Source organism: Trichosurus vulpecula, chromosome 3, assembly GCF_011100635.1.
Source record: "Trichosurus vulpecula isolate mTriVul1 chromosome 3, mTriVul1.pri, whole genome shotgun sequence".
NCBI classification, from domain to species: Eukaryota; Metazoa; Chordata; class Mammalia; order Diprotodontia; family Phalangeridae; genus Trichosurus; species Trichosurus vulpecula.
Window position 1 is genome coordinate 44,242,392 of NC_050575.1, and position 22,516 is coordinate 44,264,907.

Here is a 22,516-nt window from a genome sequence, read left to right on the forward strand (position 1 = left end):
AACAAGGACATGAAATATGAACCCACAAAGGAAGATGAGTAGCTGTCCAGGCAGACTGAGTGTAAATAGCAATTATTTCCATTCTGGCCCAGAAATCCTGATGATCTTCCCCCTGCCCCAGATCGATTTTTTTATTTTTGACTACATAAAAGAGGCCATTCTTTGCCTAGCCTTAATCACAGAATGAGTGTTGCTTCAGTGAAAGTGAGACCTGGGAAAGACCTTAACTTAAAAAGGCCAAGGTCTCCAGGGCCATCTCCAGTCATCCTGATCTGTATCTTGCCACTGGACTCAGATGGCTCTGGAGGAGACTTTGCACAGCGCCCCCTCACTTTAATCCAATTCACGTGCAAGTCATGGCATCACCTTCCTGATGTCACGGTCCTTTTCAACAATGAAGGACAAACAACAACAGTATTTGTACTTTTCTTAGGACACCTATATAGTATTACAATTATTTATTTATATGTCACATATCCCCTACTAGGTGTCAGCTTCCTGCAAGGAGGAATGGCTTTTTAAAATCCCTATAATCCTCTAACATAGTACACTGCACATAGTAGACACTTAAACGTTTGTTAAAGTTAAGTTAGACAATTTAATACAGTTCAAATTTAGAATGAAACAAAGGGAGGGATAAAAATAAAATTACAAACTACAATAATAAAAAATAATATAATTTTAAAAATTGTTTATCTGTAAGGAACTATTAAATTTCCTGAATATTATATAAAGTGATTTTAAATTCTTAGCCTTTTCATGGTAGAGAAGCAAAATGGTTAAGAAGAATGTGTTCTACAAAGGTTTTTTCTCTTTTTTTTCTTTACCTGGTAACAAATCATATACTGAAGTACTTGAAAGTTTCTTCAACAGACTAGGATTACTTAAACGAAGTTCCATACAGGCATCATCTGTAGCATCGAATCCTCCTCGTTTCTGATAACGATACTTGGCGTTTGCTGATGTTACGTCAGCACCTGATGCTAAGATGTGAAGTCTGAGGATTTCAGAAAGAGTGCAGCTATCAAGATCCAAGCTTTTCAAACTGCAGCCTACAGTTGTTAAAAAAAAAATAAAGTTACTTAGAATATAAACAATTATAGATATTTAGTAATGAAAAATGTGCCTTTTTTATAAAAATAAAAATTAAAAATTAAATAAAAAAAATTAAACCCACACATACCCTGGTGTAACTGCGGCCATGCAGCTGCCAAAGTTGCAACTGCAGACAGTGCAGATTTTGTGGGGTCTGCATCTTCATCCAAAGCCTCTGTTAAATCTTTAAGGAAATAAATACTTTATTCTAGTACAAATCAGAGTTTGCATATTGGGTAGGAAAGCAGCCCTTTTAAAAAGATTGAAGAGACAACTTAGCATTCATGAGCCTCAACAGAATCAACACTAAGTACAACGAGAACTTAGCACTATTCATTCTGCCTGCACACCATCTAAAAACTATGTATCCCAAATCATGCAGGATTCACTAAATTTTCCTTACTATTTTATGTAAAAAAGACAATTGCTAGGATATTTACAATAGAGGCACATACACATTTACATAAAAGTTGTAATGTGCTTTAAAAAGCATTTAAATGAGTCATACTTCACAATACCACAGTATTTCTTGACTTAGAATTTGGTCTTTGGAAAAGCTATTTCAAAAATTAAAATCAAACAATTCAGATAACCCTGTCTTTTACAAAGATTTTTAAAATTAATTCATGTCAAGGTTTAATGATATAATTTTTAAAAACCAAACATAAGCTGTTACTTAAGAAGGTCTAAAAACAGTAACACTTTACATATCAATCATTTTTAGGAAAACTTAATTAGTCTCAAACAATAATCCCTCAACACTTGTGGATAGTTCTCCAGAGGGCTGACAGAAATATGGACAGCCCTTTCACACTATCCAATCATAAAGTATTAGCCGACACAGTTCCAAATATAATATTTCTAAATATTGTATCCACAATCCTATAGGTTAGAAATAATCAAAATTCACAGCTGTCTAATGCTCAGGGAAATTCACTAAATTTTCCATTTAACAAAAAAAAAGTTCTTCCAAGTCTCAAAAATCTTGCAATCCAAGAGGCAAATGGAGGAAAATCTCCTTAGAGTCTATCTTAAAACCAAAGAATGGTAAGAAACAGAATTTTCATATTTCATTCAAAAACAAAACAAAAAACCAAACAGCTATTGGTGCACTGTAGTGGCATGGGAAGAAAACGAGATTGAAGTCAAAAGGCCTAGGCTTTATTCCTGGCTCTGCCAGTGGCTAGTTGATGTGACTTTGGGCAATTCACATAACTTCCTTGGGCTCTAGTTTCCTCATCTATAAAATAAAAAGGTTTGGATTAAATGCTATTTGAGATACATTCCAGGTCGACAATTGTATGTTTCTGTTCCTAACTTTTACAAGCTAACTAAATTCAACCTAATGATGACAACACAATAATCATCAAACACTTCAAGGAATATATTATAAGCACAAACAAGAATATATAAGATGTGGGAAAAGTGAAAATACAAATTACCTATAAGACACATATGTACAAACACACACATATTCGCTCCCCTCCCCCTCCCCCTGAAACTAGGTTTCAAAAGACAGAAATGACCCTTTCTCTTCAGGGAAACATCTGACCTAAAACTTCCTTATTTTTCCCACATAAAACTTATCTAGCAAATATACTTTTGAATCTCATTGGTAAGAAAATAAAATTTCTAATAGCTCTAAATACTCAGATACAGAATCTATTTATTAATCTTTTTAAGTTTGGTTCTCTTCTTTGTCAACTGATTGCCACACTTTCACTTTTTTCAGAGTTCTTTCTGTAGTGGAAATACATACCTTATAATATTCTATTGCAAGGTAAATAAATAACCCTAGAAAAATGAACTGGAGGTACAACTTGGAAATTATATAATCACATTAAAATAAATCAACAGCATTCTATTTGTCTGACTAGAGGTTTCTAGGATCAGAGAATAACACTGTTGGGTCAATAAGGGATAAGATAAAGGCATTCTAGGATATATCTCAGTAAAAACAGATGCAGCAAATCTAAGTGTTGTGAATTAAATTTTGTCACCATGATTACCGCCCTCTAATTGTAGTCATAATCTAAAGTAAGAACATCAATACTACGTATATATTGAATATGCCTAACTATGTACATGCACACAGAGGAATGTATACACACACCCTCTTACTTATCAAAAGTAAAATCTTCTTTTTAGAGATAAGATGGGAAAAGGTGAAAGGAAAAGCATTTTAAAGACTTTTTATGAGAAATATTGGCTCAAGGGAAATGATTACCCATAGAAAAACAAACCACACAAATATTTTCTCCCAATGTGTATGTGTTTATTTATGTATATCCCCTTGAGGGCAGAGATCTATTTAATTTTTGCCTTTGTATCTCAGTCTAAGTGTAGGTGCCTTATATGTGTTTTTTGATTCTTTCTTTCACAAATTCTTTTTATCACTGGGATTCCAGATCCCATAATATATAGATTTAAATCTCTAATCGGGTAACTCTGCAGTACAACATAGTTGACATTATTATGGCTCATAATAAAATTTAATGGCTACAAGAAAAAAATACTTGCTACAATTTGTTTTTATGCATTTAAGTTTCCTCCCACAATATTCCCCCTCAATATTTTTCATTATAGCAAAGTCTTAAATGAATTTTTCCTTTTACTCTTTTCCATCCTATCTTTAAAAAGAATATCTCCTTTTTGATAAGTGGGTATCCCTACCGTGTGTATGTATATATACTTTGCCAATAAAAATTGTGTGTATATAATTATACTATGTAATAATTATGACATGTAAAATAATTATACAACATATATGTTAGTATCCTGTTTAATTCAGGTATGGGTCATTTCTTAATGAGTACCTGAAGAAACAATGACTAGGATTTAGGTCATATGTTGCCAGCTATTGACTTTGGCAACAGGATGCAAAGATAGCTAGCGCAGTGTTCATCTGCCAACCTTGGCTCTATATCTATTTAAGTATGGAATTCCTTAGAGATCTAGTTTCAAATTCTGTCAAACTGAGTAGTACTTAATTCCTTCAAAATGAAAATTAATTTATTTAGCCAAAATTTTAATTCCTGATGCAGAGGTGACAGGGTGGCGATTTTTTTATTTCTTTTGACACAAATCTCATTTTTAAACACTGCTCATAAAGAATAGCGCATCATGATTAACACATTCATAGGCAATTTTTTCACCTGCATATACATCACATGGTTCAAGAATTTCTCTGTAAATGTTATTTTAATTGGGGAAATGGAGAAGAATGCAAGGGAATAGTGGAAGATATGTATAAATAAAAATATTAGAACATTTTTTTCTTAAGTATTCTCAAACTTTTCAAGTGCTATAGTAATAGTGAATAAATATTAGGGTAATAATTGTACACTTGGAATTGACAGCATAAAATTTTTGGAGTGAAATCTCTACTACCAGCTAAGAATCTTCTAAGGAAAAAAAAAACATTCAAAGGGAACACTGCTCAAACTTTAGAGTCTAAAAAACTGTGAACAAAATCCAAAACCTGCCTAAGCAATAACTCTCAATACATTCTGCCAAAATACAAAAAGTTTAAAGTCATAAACATTAAAATATTGTAATAAATTAACTGATCAAGTGCTTGAGGAAAGAAGAGTGTACTCAGAGGGATCTTTAAATGAAAAATAATAGGTAAATAAAAGAACTATTTCTTCTAGGGGCTAAGAAGATTTTATCTCAGTGCCAAAGAAGCAAAAGAGGAAAAAGTTGTGAACAAAAAATTTTAAGTTCTTCAAAACCATGCTGCAGTAAAAACAATTCTTATCTATATAAAATAATTGATAATGCATCTTTGGAATACACACCAACATCTAACAGCTTATGCCATACCCAGAACTGACTGAATCTGTTCAACTTCTAGAACGAAAAAGTAATTTTTTATAAGGCTTCACGAAATTTATTTTTAAGTTCCAAACAAATTAATATCAATTCAAACAGGAATATAAAGCTAAACTCTGACCTTTGGTGTCAGCATCAGTTATTTGTTCTTTAGCTACTTCTTCCTCTTCTTCAGCTATTGCTTGAAAGATGGCAGTGAGGAAGAAAAAAAGCAATTCACATAGTGGGCCTTCACTATCATTTCCCACAAGAGCTTCCTCTAAAACCTCTGAAAACAAAATATTTTAAATTAAGGCAAAATTATTTCCATGTAAATAGGAAACACTAGGAGCATTAGAAAATGAAAGCTTATGTTTGCAATACAGATACTTTTTATGTCTCTAAAATTAAATGATGTTCTTAAGTTTCCACAGACAAGGTGACCCTGAGGTCTTAAAAGACTAAGTCTAAACACAAGTGCTGCAGATTCTACCTAAGCCTTGAAGGTCCTGTTTATCAAGGACCAGTTTAGCTACATTAAAAGGGGTTTGAATCATCATCAGGATCATTACACCTGGTGACTGTTTTTTTTGACTACAGCAAATATAGGGTACAAAGGCATAGAGGCTGAGATATGGGAGTGATCATCGAAGTAATTAACATGAATTATCTAAAGTGCTTAATATTAAAAACTAATTTCCTTTCATTTTAACACATAACTAAAACTGTAAAGAACGAAACATACACAAGATGAAACATCCAAATAGGCACATACCTTTGTAACATTTATGCCAATTCAATGAAATAAGGTGATCAATACAAATGTATTATAATTTGTACAGCAAAGAGCAAAAACGTCCTAAATGATTATGCCACCAATATTTCTGAGGACCGTAATCTAATGGCTGGAGAACCGGAATAACTAAATTCTAATCACATACCAGTGCCATTGAGTCCATAGGGGACCTAACAAGCCCAAACTTTTCTTTCTCAATCCCTGCATCTGTCACACATGATGACAACAATGACTACTGCTCACCACCACCATTCCCATTACCTAGTACTTGTGCTCATAGGATAATACGGAAATTATCAAGAAATCTTTAGCAGAAAGTTATTATTTTATAATGGAGCCACAATGTGAACTTTCATTTCGGTATCTATGCCACGGGAACACTTAATAAAATCCCTTGTCAGGGTGAATTTCCTCTAAAGGTAAGAGGCTTGCCTAGAGTTACTCCCTCGGGAAACTCATCTTGAAGATCAAAAAGCTCCCCAAATGCATGAAGAAACTCTAACACCATTAGAGCATCACCAAAGATCTCAGGGGGCAGTCTGGTTTTCACTGGAGTAGGTTCAGGAAGTTCCTGCAAAATTAAAAAAAAAAAATTTAATAACTATTTGAATGAGAGCAAGTACACATATTAGAAAAGATGAATGGGATGTGGTCATTATTATGCATTTTAGTTATACTACAAAGACTTCTCAGAGCTGTAATTTATTGAAAAAATAAAAATTACATTTTTTAGTATAGTACTTATAGTTCAAAAAGCAATGACAGTTTTAAGCTGATAACATTCTCAGGTATGGCAGCTCAAAATAAATTAACCCCATAGGTGTCCTACAAGTCCTTATAATTCAAGCATGCCCTAAAAGGGGAGAAAACCAAGGAAGAGATATCAAGAAATTTAAAAATCACAGAGTAGCAAGAGCCTAAAAGTGTCTGTGGTCAAAAGAAGGGCTTGTGTGCAAGGGACCTAGTCTCCTAATCTTTGATGATCATTCAAGAAATTTTCAAGGAAAATTGCCCTGACATTCTAGAACCACAGGATAAAATGGAAATTGAAAGAATCCACCAATTATCTCCAGAAAGAGATCCCAAAAGGAAAACTCTCAGGAATATTACAGGCAAATTCCAGAGTTCCCAGGTCAAGAAGAAAATGTTGCAAATAGCTGAAAAGAAACAAGTCAAGTATTGTAGAAACACAATCAGGATAACGGAAGATTTAGCAGCTTCTACATTAAGGGATCAAAGGGCTTGGAATATGATATTCCAGAGGTCAAAGGAGCTACGATTAAAACCAAGAATCACCTACCCAGCAAAACTGAGTGTAATTAATGAGGGAGAAAATTGACATTCGATGACACAGAGGAATTTAATGCATTTTTGAGAAGCCAGAGCTAAATAGAAAAACTGATTTTCAAATACAAGAATCAAGAGAAGCATGAAAAGGTAAACAGGAAAAAGAAAAATCGTAAGGGACTTTAAAGTTCAAAAGTTTACATTATTACATGGAAAGATGATATTTGTAACTCATAGACCTTTCTCATTAGTAGGGTAGTTGGAGGGAATATATATATAAGACAGAGGGCACAAGGTGAGTTGAATATGAAGGGATGATACCTAAAAAATAAAATTAAGGGGTGAGAGAGAGAGAGAGAAAGGAATGTACTAGGAGAAAGACAAAGGAAGGTAGAATTGGGTAAATTATCTCACATAAAAGAGGCAAGTAAAAGCTTTTACAATGGAGGGGAAGAGGGGAAGGTGAGAGGGAATGAGTGAACCTTACTCTCATCGGATTTGGCTTAAGAAGGGAATAACATACACGCTCAATTGGATATGGAAATCTATCACCCTACAGGAAAGTAGTGGGGGAAGGGAGTAAGAGAGGGGGGTGGTAATAGAAGGGAGGGCAGATTGGGGGAGGGGGTAATCAGAAGTAAACACTTTTGAGGAGGGACAGGGTCGAAGGAGAGAATAGAATAAATGAGGGGCAGGATAGCATGGAGGGAAATATCATCTGCCACAACATGACTATTATGGAAATGTTTTGCATGACTACACATGAATAACCTATATCGAACTGCTTCTCCTCTCAATGTGGGGGGGTGGGAAACAGAAAAGAACTCAGTTTTAGAAAATGAATGTTAAAAATTGTCTTTACATGCAGACTGGGAAATAAGATACAAAGACAATGTGGTATAGAAATCTATCTTACCCTCTAGGAAAACTGAAGGGGAAGGGGTAAGAGCAGGGGAGGGGTAATAAAGGGAGGGCAGTTTGGGGGAAGGGGTAATCAGAATGCATGTTGTCAAGGGGAGAGATGGGAAGAAAATTTGGAATCTTGTGGAAGTGAATGTCAAAAACTAAAATACATGAAATAAATTGAAATGTGGAAAAAAAAAAAGGTACATCATCTTCCTCATCCCCAGCACTTAGTATAGTGCCTGGCCAACAGCAGATGCTTAATAAATATTTGCTCTTTTGGAAAAAAAAAAAAAAGAAAAAAAAAGATGACTTTTCCCAATACACTAAGTTGGTGGAGAGAGTTTCCATGTCAGGAATTCACCACACCAAAGAAATCTTAAGTTCAGATCCTTATCTACTTCCAAAAAACAATAATAATAATAAAATCTGCCACAGTAAGATAGATAAATCTTAACAGATATGTTAATTCAAAAATTCTGAAATTTCAATCAACACAGGCACCTAAATCACTCAACTGAGTGTGCTAAGATATAGACAAAGAACATCAATTTGAGAAATGCAGTCAGACTAGAAATACTTTGCCTAGGAAGAAATCTTAGGCCTACATAATAAGCAGGTCAGAGACATGGCATTCAGAAATAGCCCTAAAATTGGGAGATGTTAAAATGGGCCTAGACAATTTTTAGTGACCTTCTTTTGGCTCCCTGTAAGGTAAGGTAGAACAAAGGAACAAGCCACTGTAGAGGTAAGGAATCACTCTAGAATGGTAGTATCATGGCAGATTTGAGAATAATACAAAGCAACCAATAAAACACATCACCATTAAAGTTTTTATATAATACCTTAAGATCATCACATTCCATATCTTCTCTAGGTTTGCTCCATTGTTTTAAGTATTCAATATACTTTCGTTTTTCTTCACGCAACTTCTCTCTTTCCTATAATTAAAACATTATACACACACACACACACACACATATATATATATACATAAAATATATAAGAAAACAAAATCAAGACAAATTGTTACATATTTTCTGAATAAGGTCACATATCTAAATTATCTATAATAATAAACTAGAAAACAACTCTGAGGTTCCACCTCATACCCAGACTGGCAAAGCTGACAAAAAAGGAAAATGACAAATGTTGGATGGGTTACAGAAAATAAGCACGTTATTACATTGTTGGTGGAGCTGTAATTTGAGCTAGCCATTCTGGAAAGTCATTTTGGGGAATATGCCCCGAAAGTCAATAAATTATGCATGCCCTTTAACCTTGTGATACCATCACTTAGGGCTATACCCCAAAGAAATCAAAGAAAGAGGAAAAGAGACTGTGTGCACAAAAAACATGTACTGCAACTCTGTGTAGTAGCTAATTACTGGAAAATGGGGAATGGTCAAAGTATGGTATATAAATATAATGGAAAACTACATTGCAATAGTAACTTAGGAAGACCTGTATGAACTGATACAGAGCCAAGTGAAGCAAGACAAGTAGAACATTAGTAGACTATGTACTGACAACACTATTGTAAAAACAAAAAACTCTGAAAGCTTTAAGAACTTAGAATCAAGGTGATGATAATCATGACACTGATTTAGAAAACCAAAGATGAGGCATGCTACTCTTGCACTGACAAAGAGGTATAGAATGAGATATATATATTTTTTTGCGACATAGTCAATGCAAGAATTTATTTTGCTTAACTATGCATATTTGTTACAAGTAAAGAGGGAGAAAAAATATTTCAATGAAAAAAATAAAACTGAATAAATTAAACTGTCAAGGCACTGCTAACACAGAAAAATATGGTAACAGCTCATTTATATGACATCACCAAAAAAGAATATTCCATATATGTTACTTAACCAAATAAAAAAAATCAAAGCTTGCTCCTATAAGAGACATAATTTGATTTCAACAATTTTTGGCAGATATCGCTGATGGAATACACACTTTTCTGCTTTCTTAAATAGCTATTAAATATAATTTTAAATTTCCTTAATGGACACTTTCTCCTTTGTCACATATTTGAACATCCATATTAAACTACTGTTATTATTATTACTGTATACCACACAATGATCTAATCAGGGATATTAATTTTAGCAGACCAATCTGATGTTTCATTAAAGTCTCAAGTTGCTACAATTTTTGGGTTGTGTCTATTTTGATTTTTTTTAAAAATCTCTTCCTTAGCTGTCAGCATTGATAGTTGCAAGAATTGAAAGCTGTGTACTCATACAGCTAACAATGCAGCTCCCCTTACTGCTGTGCTTTTTTGAGATCAGGTATTTTGTTCTTAATCTGTTATCTCCTCCTAGGAGGAACGTGCTGCCCTACAGTATGCTGTCAAGCAAGCCTGTCCTTAGAAGAAACTCTCTTCATTTCTAACATGCTACAGGATCCTGGGCCTGGAGTCAGGAAGATTCATCTTTCTAAGTTCAAATCTAGCCTCAGACACTTACCATGGGCAAATCATTTAAACCTGTTTGCTTCAGTTTCCTCATCTCCAAAATGTGCTGGAGAAGGAAATGGCAAACCACCCCAGTATCTTTTCCAAGGAAACCCCAATAGGGTCACAAAGAGTCGGACATGACTGACTGAACAACAAAAAATAAAGAGTATAATAACAGAAATATTTATATGATGCTTTATAGATTTTCAAAGTATTTTTCTGTATATTTTCTCCTTCAATTCTCATAACCTTGTGAAGTAATCAGGAAAGGTGAAGAAAGAAGCTCAAAGAGGAAAAGTTGTCCAAAGTAACAATCAACTAAATGGCAGTTTAGGCTAGCATTCATCTCTTCTATCCAAGTATAGGCTAATCCACTATACTGTCTCACACACACTTTTTTAAACTTCCTGGTTAACAAGTATGCTTCAGATGGTTAAGACTATTGGGTTAATGATGTGCTGTCACCTATTTTTAATCTCTGATTGTCTTCCAGATCTTTAAAAATCATATTACATATTAGCATATTATGTGTTTAGCTTTCTTTGAAATTCATTTTAAACTACATTGATTTTTTTTTTTAAAAAACCTCCTTTATACAGGAACGTGCACAGATCAGACGCTCAACTAAAAATTACTGGGTAATGGTAAAAGTATTACACTGTAGACCTTTATATTGCATTATATTATGAAAGTAGTTTTAAAGTTAATAAAAAATTAAACAAATGAAAATTATTACATATGAAATTAATTTTTAGGAGCAGAGATTTAGAGCTTGAAGGTAACTTTGGGTCATGTAGTCCAACAGCTAAATTTTACAGATGACAGAATGGAATCTCAGTGAGATTAAGTGACTTGCCTCCTCAGGATTCAAGCCCACATCCTCTTACTCCAAATACAATGTAACTTCCACTGCACCACACTGCCTGAAAGTCTATTGAGAACAGTAAGTGGTCAGTCACTATTCTATGAACTTGCTAGGACCAAGAACAGGGACCCAGTTTAGAGGGGGAAAAAAAAAAACCACACACACACGTCATCACACTTATGTATAAATGCATACATACCATACATGTATCAGTTGTTACATTTCCTCTAATGAAATGTATCGTACTTGCTGACTTTTAACTGAGGGTTTCAAAGTGAAAGGACTGATTATGTCCATCTTATTTGATAGGTAATTATTCAACGTCACACTACATAACAACAGTGAGGGTAGGTAAGGGAACAAGCATTTACATAGTAACTACTATGTGCCAGGCACTTTACAAAGTGCTTTAGTGCTTTGTAAATATTATCTTATGTTCTCAACACATTTACAATCTATAGCTATTTCAACTCCGGACACTGGGCATGTCTCCCTTCTCCTGCATGATAATGCTTGCTGGGGTTCTTTCTGATAACTTCCGTACCTCATGCTTGCACTCCTTTCTGAATTAGTTTAGCCTCTCCTATCACCGGATATTACTGTATCTCCCTGTCTACAACATCAGAAAGAGAAAACCAACTAGACTCACCTAAATAGGAATCCACTCTGAAAAACGACCTACCTCAAGCGCTTTGTCTTAGCGTAAAGGTGACTGTAGACCAAGCAGTCACGATTAAATGAAACTGAGTCTATTAAATCTAAAGATAGCCTCTTTGAAGGGCCATTGTCGACATCCCAGATCTTCTCATATGACCTTTCTGACAACTTCAATTGAGGTCATGGTGCCCAATTTGGCTGTATTCTTCCCTTGATGTCCAGGTCCCTAAGCATTTCATTCTAAGGCCTTCAATATCTACTTGCATGAATTAAAAGGCCCTGTAATAAAGATCTATGCTTTATGCATTAATGGTCTATAATTCTTTTATAAAACCCTCTTTAAGCCCCCAAACTGCTGGGATATGTATTTCAAGTATTTGAGAATTTTCAATTGATATTTTATATATATTGCTATATTAAGAAAAGCTGTTTAAACATTGTTAAAATTTGTCTTCTAAAAGTCAATTATATGTGTCCTGAATCTAGATACGTCCAACAAAAATGGGAATTATGTGACACAGATACAACTATGAACTACCTATTTACAAGAAAAGGAAAAACTGATTGCTTTTGCCCCGGTATGCACTAATGTGCCAAAAGCCTTCTCATCACAATGGGAGTAGTCAGGAGCTGTCCAGCAAGAGTGGCTTTCCTACTCTGGGGATCCTTGGTTGTTATAGGAGTCGTTGCTGCCATAAATACTGCCTTCTTCCTATTTCCCACTTGCTTCCTCACTCTGGAGTTTCCATGAGTCCCCAAAAGTGAAGCCTCTAGTATCATGGTAATCAAGGGCCTCTCTATTACTCTCTTCCAAACTCTCTCCGTGGCACCTCATTTCCTCTGGGGGGTACATTACTATTGGGTGCATCACTCAGCTCCTTTTGGGTGGGCTATCTGTCCTTCTCTTTCCTGCCCTTAAGAAAGTACACAGTTTTTGCACAAAAACTCTAGCCAGATTTAGCAGGGTCAGGGAAATAGCAAATTCCCTCCCATGCCACTGACGTTATTTTATTTTCCTTAGCTCAGCCTCCAGAATATAGTTTATGTAGACAAGAAGGTAAAAAAAAAGTTACAATTTTAAGCTTAAATAGGATGCACCTGTAGTCACTAGTCCTAAAATACCACCACTCCTCCCTGGCAAAATGAAGGAGTATGGAAACAGTCCAGTTGGAAAGGTATTTTTTAATGCAAAAATAAAGATGAAAAGTTTGTTCTGCATTATGGGTTAAGAGAAAGAATTAATTAAAAGGAGAACTTGATAATGTCAATATTTAAATGATGTTTTGTTAATTTTTAAAATGTAAGTTTTAGCTTCTTTGATTATTAAAAATGTCCTTTATATTCCATAAACAATCAATCAATAAATATTTGAAAAGTGTACTATATGTTCTAGGCACTGTGCTAAACATTCATCTTTTTAAAAAATTCCCTGGGTACACAAATCTATGCTACCCAAAGTAAAGGAAAAAATATTTTATTTATAGATATACCTTTTCTTTTTCTAGTTTAAGTCTTTCTTTCTCTTCTTTTTTCTTCAATCTTTCTTCTTCAACAATTTTCTTTAATTCTTCCTTCTTTTTCTCTTTATATTCCTTTTCTTTTTTCTTGGCTTCTATTGCATTGGCCTTTTCTTTTTTTGTCTTTTCAAAAGCTGTGGAAGGGGAGCAAAATTTAAAGCTTTATATGTTGGCAAAAATGAAACTAACATTTTATGTAAATAACAGTGTCCAAACTCCCTATCTTGGCATTCATTTGACTACAATTTGATACCAATCTACCTGTCTAGCCTTGTATCATCTTAGGCTTATATTCCTGATACCATGTTTAGAATATACTCTCTTAACATTTCTGACATTTAGAATCCCTTATTTCCTCCAAAGCAGAGTTCAAGTGCTACATCCTACATGAGATTTTTCCTTCATGTGTCCCCATGCCCCTACATTAATAGGACACTCTTCTTCTTTCTGAAGTTACTTTTAATTTGGACTTATTTACTTGCAAATATACTGAACCTCCCCTATGTCCCCCAATTTGTCACTGTATCCCTATCATCTATGATATAAGTTCTTTAAAAATGTTTGGTGAATTGAGTTCTCATACTCCAAACTCCACCAATATGTCCTATACTTTCTGGGCATTTGTTCACAATAAACAATGCCCTCTGCCCTAAATGCTAGTTTTAAAAAAAATCCTATCCATCCTTCAAGGACTAGCTCAAATAGCACCTCTTCCATAATTCTTTATTATCCTCATAACAAGAAATTATTTTTCCTACCTCTGAACTCTCACGGTACCTTGTACTTTATTTGTGCATTTATCTCATCCTACTTTGTATTACAGTTGTTTGTGCACATAGTTTCTCCCTCTTGCTGGAATACAAGCTCATTTATACCAGGGGATAAGTCTTCCTCATTATTATATCTTGCTCACTATGGCACCTTAAATAGAGCAGCCATTCAATAAGTGCTTCTTTAATGATACTATTAAATCATCTAAGAATCCCTAATGAAAAATAATTAAAGGTCAAATTCCTCAGATAATTGTCATACTGCATGAACTCAAGGCCCTTCACCATCTTGGCTGTCCTTTGGAGGTCTATCAATGTCCTTTTTAAACTGTGAGGTCCTGTGTTCCATGAACGCAGGAAAGAGTACAAAAACACTATCAATAAGAGTTTTTAAAGAACTGTTCTGCTAGGCTCTAAAGATACAAGGATAAAAAGAAACAATTTCTCTCCTAAAGGAGTTTTCACTCTATCATGGGGATGCAACATGAAGCACAACATAAGGTCCCATAATGAAGGAGAGAAAACATACTGGATGTTTAGTAGACATCTTCAACTCAACATGTCCAAAAAAGAACTTACTATCTTTCTACCTAAATCCTTCCCATCTCCCATCCTCCCAGGCCCTCAGACTTGCAACCTAGGAGTCATGCTGGATTCCTTTCATCCCTGCCCTCCACCCCCCAATATTCCCCAACATGTTGCCAAGGCCTGATGATTTCATGTTTGCAACATCTCTCAAATATGCCTCCTCTCTTCTGACACTGTCTATATTATGGTATAGATGCTCATCACCTAATGCCTAGATTATTGCAATAGTCTGTTGGTGGGTCTGCCACCAAAGTGACTTTTTTCTAAAAGGTAAGTCTGACCATGTCACCCCCCCATTCAATAAACTTCAGTGTCTCCCTATGCTCTGGCAGTCCTGCATGCCTGGAAGGCTCTCTTCTCATCTCCAGCTACTGGCTTCTCTTAAGTCCCAACTAAAATTCAATCTTCTACAGGAAACCTTTCCCAATCCCTTTTAATTCTAGTGACTTCTCTTTTTTAATTATCTCCCATTTTTACACATACTTGTTTGCTTGTTGTCTCCACCATTAGACTATGAGCTGAGTACAAGGACTATCTTTTGCCCCTTTTTGTATCCTCAGTGCTTAGCACAATGCTGACATTGTATATTATTTCAAAGGCAATAGGAGTTACAGACTTTTAAGCAAAGGACTAATAATATCAGACAAGTTGCAAGAGTACTGTAGGACCGATGTGACCAGGAAACTGACGTAAGGTGTTAAGAGAAAAGTGAGGATAGCACTGCCCAATAAATTAATCGGGAAGTTTCAAGCAGGGAAAAGCTATACACGCCATCTCCCCTGATTTAAGAATAAAGTAAATTCTTTTAAGACAGGGACTGTTTCATCTTTTTCTTTGTATCCGTAGCATCTAGCAAATGAGATCATATATCTGTGTGTGTGTGTGTGTGTGTGTGTGTGTGTGTGTGTGTACACACACACACATATATATACGTATGTGTATGTATATGTGTATGTTTATCTTTTTGTATCCAGAGCCTCCAGCAAATGAGATTACATTACACTTTGTAAACATTAAAGCACTATGTAAACTTCTGTTATTATGATTGGTCTATCATTATTGCACTTCCATGAAGACTAAATGACTCCTAGAGTTGAGTAAAATTACCAATCTGAAAGTAATACTAAGAGGGAGGAAAAATATAGTTGCCTCAAGAAATGCAAAATTATAAATCTATAGAAATTTTTTAAAATTAGCGTAATGAAACCATCTTTTTGTAGATTAAGATCATTTAGCAGGCAAAAGCTGAAATGTACCTAGAGATTTCATTTCTTCTTTTTGTTTAAGAAGTCTCTCTCTTTCCTTTGTAGCTTTATTCCCATTTCCTTGAATAGTTTGCTTACCAGCAACTGCATCCTCCTAAAAAATAAATAAGTAGATGAGAAGTGAGAAAGAGCTAGACAAAGTGGTATATTAGTGGAACAGAACATCCTTGCGCCCTGAGAAACGATGAACGTGGAGAATTCAGAGAAACACAGGAATGACTTGTATAGAAGCAGGAAAACAATGAAACAAGGACAATAACAACGTGAAACCGGAAGAAAAAGAAACCTGAACGCTGTGCATTATAATACTGAACATTATAATTACAACGACCAACTTGGCTCGAGAGAGGAGATAAGAGAATGTACTTCTCTCGCCTCGCTAGAGAGATATTATGTGTGTGTGGGGGGGTGCTGGCATGCTACTGGTATAAAATGTTGCATATGCCATGTACTAGATAGTTCTGCTGAACTAATTTTTAAAAAAATCTTTGTTACAAGGAAAAGCTCACTAGGTAGGGGAAAAGGGAGACATATTCAGAAATAAAAGTGGCATTAAAAACAAAAAAGAATGAATAAAAATAACCTAACTATAAAGTTGAGGTAGAAGAGTATAATTTGAAAACTTGAGCTTCATTGTGCTCTTTATGGTTGAAAGAAAAAAGAAAACCCCCTTCTATGACAACGAATGTTACTTTTAATAAATCCAGCTATGAAATGAAATGAAGTAATTCATCTTACATAAAACACTCAGAAATGCCTACATCCATGATTCCTTTACACGTTCGAACTTACAGTGTGAAAGTAGGAAAGAACCAAAAGAAAACCGCCACACCAGCATTTCTATCTATCCCTATCCTGTGTACACACACACACACGAGTGCATATATGCACATAACACATATACGTACATATAATATAACATGGAAAGGTAGTTTCAACTGTGCTAGCTTGAGGCAACCCAAGGAAACAGGAGAGGAAGACAATCAAAATGGTAAAGGGCTTCAAATTCTGCTATTGATGTGGAGAACTGAAAAGATGGCACCCAAAATGGTGATCAAATTTGAAATCACATTCTCTGAAGATAGATTGAAGGAAGGGGCATTTACATATAGCCCAGAGAAGTAAGAGGGCCATCTGAGTTGTCTTCAAGTATTTAAACAGATGTCATGCGGGAAAAAGATTTATAATCTTGTCCTGGTTGGCCTTAGATGATAAGTAGGAAAATGAGGAAGTCCCTAACTATAAAAGTTAGGAATAAACTGGAACACACTGCTCAGAAAATAATGGCTTCTTTGTCACTTGAGGTCTTCAAGATGGACTAACTACCTATATGGTACTGCTGTAGAGAGGATTCTTATTCAGCTATAGGTTGGACTAGATGCAAATGATGTCACCCCTCTTTCCATCTCTTGAGGTTTTATGATTTGGTAACATTTACTCCACTCCATTTTTCAAGTAGCCCAAATCTCTCTTCTGATACATGCAGGAGATGGAATAGGGAAATTTTTACTTTACAAAGAGCACAAAAAATTTGAGCATTATTCAAAATTCATTCAGCATATATCATCAGGTAAGTCTTGCTATTTTTAGAGAGAAAGAATACAAAATAGACTTCGTTCATCGTATCTCATTAGAAAAGTCCTGCAGGGGTAACACTGAAAAAAGATAAGTTACTAAATGGGCTGGAGAGTAAGATGAGAGACTAAGGGTTTTATCTTCAGTTTTCCAGATCCTTCAAGAAATCTAGCTTTGTAGATTACTTCCTTTGAGTAAGCAATACACAGCACAGAACCTGTGTCTGCCTGCAAGATTTCTAAAATACATTCCTCACTGCTCTTGACTTAAGGGAAACCTTCAATCATTCATACTTAATGTGTGAACTATAATAGTATTTTGTATTCTTTTTACAATTAACAGAAATGGAATGAAACATAAATAATAGGAACAAGTGACAAAGAGGGAAAGGGAAAAATTAAAAGATAAAGAGTGGGGCCACAGAAATAGCAATAATTCAGTCTACACAGCTCTCTACTCCTTTCTCTTCCTATTTTCACTGCATTTTGTTCCTGGCAACAACATTTATATATAAACTGCCTTTGATCTCTGGATTACATCTGCAGCCTATCTGAAACAAGTGGGAAAAGGAAGTCACCCATATTGTTTAAGGGTTTGGATGAGTATAGATACAGAAAAGGAAGAACAAGAGAAATACAAATAATCCGCCTCCCTCATGCCTCCTCCTTCCTCCCCTAAGAATTTCTCTTATCTTCCTCCCCATACATACTTTGTGAACAATATCAATTTTAAAATCTTGGACACTCAGTACAATAAAAAATTTCAGAGAGGTCACAGAATGAAAGAACTAAAAAAAGAGCAACCTTTCTAGTAAAGTCTCTCTAATAAGACATTAGATATGATACTTGTATTATTACTGTTAGAAGAAAAACCTGAGGCCCAGAGAGGCTAGGTGACTTGCCTAAGACGACAGAATAGAATTCACATTTGAATCCAGCTCTTACGACTACAATTAGTGCTATATTAATTTGTACCAAAAATATTGCAATCTGATTTCTTTACTTAAAATACTGTTAGCAGCTGGTTTTTAATCTTCATTCACAACATGTACTTAAAGACTTGAAACAATGATGCTTGCTGACATTTATATGGGAGAGCCATTCTCATATAGCATCTTACATTATGATGTAGTGAAGGACTATTAAAGATGTTGAGAATTTTACATTTCAACTTCATTCAGAAGGGGGTTAGGAAAGAATAAGGAGATAATTTTTTACAAAAACTAAATGAAACATTTCTATTTTATCCCCTACTTACATGACTAATAGATATTCGTTTGGGAGGCCTCCCTCTTCGTCTGCTTGCAGGACTAAAGACAAATGTGGGTGGATCATCAGGGAAAAAGTAGGAAAAATGCTGTTCTGCTATTTTATATTTTGTAAGAGATGATGCCTTTGTTAAGAAAAAAAGAAAAATTGTGTTAATTTGTATTAAAGCAGGACACTTTACTTTCTGAAACCTGTGTGATAGTCTGTTATTTACCTGTATATACACTTAAATACATACAAATGCCATATGGTAATAATAAATAATGCCCTACCAGGGCTCTTTGTGTTTTAACACATCAAATAAAACATCATAATAGGATTTGTAATAGGAAAATACTCACAATTTCATAATAGGATTCATAATAGTATAATAACATCTTCTAGTATTACATTTTGGCATGTATTGATAATAATTAACAATGTGCAAATTTAAATTGAAAACTTTCAAGCCTTCTATAGACTGGCCCATCTCTACCTTTCCAGGCTTATATCATAATACCATATCCACATATGATCTAATCAGACTATAGTTGTCTCATATACATTTTAGTGATTTCTTGTTTCCATCCATGCAGTAACACCATTCTCTATACATGGAATGACCTTCCCCACCTCCAATCTTTGTCTTTTGATATCTTCTTCACCCTTGAAATTTCACTCCAAATGCCACCTATTCCAGGAACCATTCCCTGATTCTTCCCAGTCAATTAGCCATTAAGTATTTATTAAGCACTAACAACATACTAGTCAAATAAAGAAAACAAAATGAAAAGTGAAACAGTATGGTCCTTCAAAGAACTCATACGTATTGGAAAAACAAGAAAATACATATAATTAAATATAAGTAGATAAAAACCAATCGGGGAAGCAGAAGGCCATTAGGACCTGGGTGGGATTCAAGAAAGGCCTCATGTAGGGGAAGTGGAACTTAAAATGAAGGTAAGTTAAGGATTTTTGAGAGGTAGAAGTGAGGAGAGAATATACATTGTAGGGCCTGAGTAAAGACACAGAACTGGGAAAAGAAATGTTGTGAATGAGGAACAGAACACACGCCAGTACGGCTGGAACACAAACCTGAGAAGCTACAGCTAGACTGTGAAAGGCTTTAAATGCTAATAAGTTATGTTTTATCCTAAAGATAAGCTTTCTGAGCAGGAAGTCCTGAGCAAGACTTCAAGAAAGCACTTTGGCAGCTGTGGAGAACATGATGAAGAGGGGAAAGACGTTTAAGGCACAGAAAAAACTGAACTGAGACAATTAGGATACCATTCAATAAAGAGAACATTTGTTGAACACTTATGAAATATAACAGGCACTGTGTAAGGGCTAGGTATAAAAATACAAAAGGAAGACAATCCTTGCCCTCAAAGTACTTATATTTTAATAAGAGAAAAGGAAAGGAGATTTTGGTTGGGGAAATCACAAGTATATGAGTGGAATAATAACAGACCAGTTGGCCTGTTGGCATGCCCTTTCCAGAAGCAATGTTAATGTGGACCTCATTATAGTTCCACCATACAAAGACGTGGGTTGGTTGGGGGCAAACTAGATAAGAGTTTTCGCCAATTAGGATAACATAGTTCCACGGTGGTAGTAATAACAGCAACAGTGGCAAGCAGAAAATGTAAAGGGTTGAGAAGCAGATGAACATCTGGGGCTGCCTAGACATTGTCACAATCTAGGAAAAAGGTGATGAAGGACTGAATTAGGTGGCTGTATGAAAAATGATAACAAGAACAATAGCTGAGGCAGAAAGGTCACATTGTGGAGGTAAAATTGACTAAATCCGGTGACTGACTATATGAAGCTTAAGATGAGTAAAGGGTTGAAGATGAGATGTAATCAGAAAAACAAAGAAGAAAGAGGTAGTTTGATACAGTGAAAAGAAGTGAAAGAAAGCTCCAAGATCAGAGGACTCCGATTCAAATGTCACTTTTGATATTTACTGTCTGTTAGAGGAAGCTTGATAATGCAGTGGACCAAGAAAGCATGGGCACAGAATCAGGAAGATATGAATTAAAATCTGACCTCAGACACTTGCTAGCTGTGAGAGCCTGGACAAGTGACTCCAGTATATGCTTCAGTTTCCTTAACTATAAAAAAAGGATCATAATAGCACTTACCTCACAGGGTTGTTGAAAGGATTATATGTACAAAAGGTGATGGAGTCCTAATAGAGCTGCCCCCAGCCCCAATATTCTAACTTCATTATAGGCCCCACTACACAAAGCCACTCACTGCGCCCCCTGCCCACAATATCCTAACTTCTTCAAATATGTCTCACTGCTCACTAGAACAGGTGCGTCCCTGAACTCTTAGTTCCCACAGAAACAGCAGGCATGTCCATGTGGTGGGAACCCTGCCACTACTTCTACCTAGCTACTGCCCCCAAACCCATTCCCATAGAAACAGGTGTGTTCTTGTTTTCAATCACAATCACATCATCCATTTAGCCCAAGACAGGATGGACCTCAATACCTAACTATCCATCTTTACCAGACAGGACCACAATAGCTAGCCAATCAGAGGGCAGCACCACCAGAATGTTTAACCATGGAACCTTAGAAGGAACCCCTCCTCCATTACCTAATCTCTTAACAAAGTCCTCCTGCCTTTTTAATATTAATCATATTCCTGTATCTTACGTAAATTCTGATTGTGTAATCAGCATCTTTACCCTCTAAAAGTCCATCTTGCTTTCTCCGAAGTTGTTGGTTCCTCCTGGAACTTAGCCAGCTTCATGAGAGGCGTCAATCTCAACAAATGCCTATAGATGGATTAGAGGCGGTCTGTCTCTGAATTCTTTGAGACAGTTCTACCACAACACATCATGAAACTGCAACAGTTTATGGCCCTAGGTGGGCAGAGACTAAAAGTCAACAAAGGCTTTTGTACAGTACCTGACACACAGTAGGTACTTAATAAATGCTTCTTCCTTTTCCTTCCCTAACCCCTTCTCCTGTGTTATCTTAGAATCACTTAATTTCACTGGGTCTTAGTTTCTTCTTGTGTAAAATGAGGAAGTTGGGTCTCTTGAGATCCCCTCCAGCTCTAGAACTATAGTCCTATAAAGAACTATGTATTTTTCAATATTCAGTATAGTGTTGCTGTTGTTGACTCACTTCAGATTCTTAATGACCCTATTTGAATTTTTTTTTTTTGGCAAAGATAACAGAATGGTTTGCCATTTTCTTTTCCAGGTCATTTTTATAGATGAGGAACTAAAGGCAAACAGGGTTAAATGAATTGCTGAGCGTCACACAGCTAGTAAGTGTCTCGGGCTACATTTGAACTTGGGTCCTTCTGACTCCAAGGCCAGCACTCTATCCACTACAACACCTAGCTACCCCCGCTCAGCATAGTAGTATTAGGTAAAACCTGTAGACCAGGAGAGAGGAAGAGCCAACATGGCAGAGAAAAAGCAGGCAGTTATCTGAGCTCTCCCCAATTTCCCTTGAAAACAACTTTAAATCACGCCTCAAAACAAATTCTAGAGTGATAGAACTCACAAAAGGATGCGGCAAAACAATTTCCCAACCCAAGGTAACTTAGAAGTTCTGCAGGAAAGGTCTCACATGGGTAAAAGAGGAGCATAACCCAGTGCAGGCAGTGTTCAGGCAAGTCAGCACAAGGCCTCTAACCCCAGCACA

The 22,516-nt window shown here is 35.6% G+C and overlaps 1 protein-coding gene across 1 annotated transcript in view; it reads right to left on the minus strand.

The window, feature by feature from the left end:
• Positions 1-22,516, minus strand: part of BAZ1A (bromodomain adjacent to zinc finger domain 1A) — a 118,881-nt gene that overhangs the window by 43,346 nt on the left and 53,019 nt on the right. Inside the window, exons 7-14 of the mRNA XM_036751188.1 lie at positions 18,856-18,990; positions 16,015-16,117; positions 13,374-13,534; positions 8,740-8,835; positions 6,137-6,275; positions 5,051-5,197; positions 1,184-1,279; positions 828-1,052 (exon numbers count right to left, since the gene is read on the minus strand). Of these exons, the coding sequence (XP_036607083.1) occupies positions 828-1,052; positions 1,184-1,279; positions 5,051-5,197; positions 6,137-6,275; positions 8,740-8,835; positions 13,374-13,534; positions 16,015-16,117; positions 18,856-18,990 (1,102 nt within the window). The remainder of the gene's footprint in view (positions 1-827; positions 1,053-1,183; positions 1,280-5,050; positions 5,198-6,136; positions 6,276-8,739; positions 8,836-13,373; positions 13,535-16,014; positions 16,118-18,855; positions 18,991-22,516) is intronic.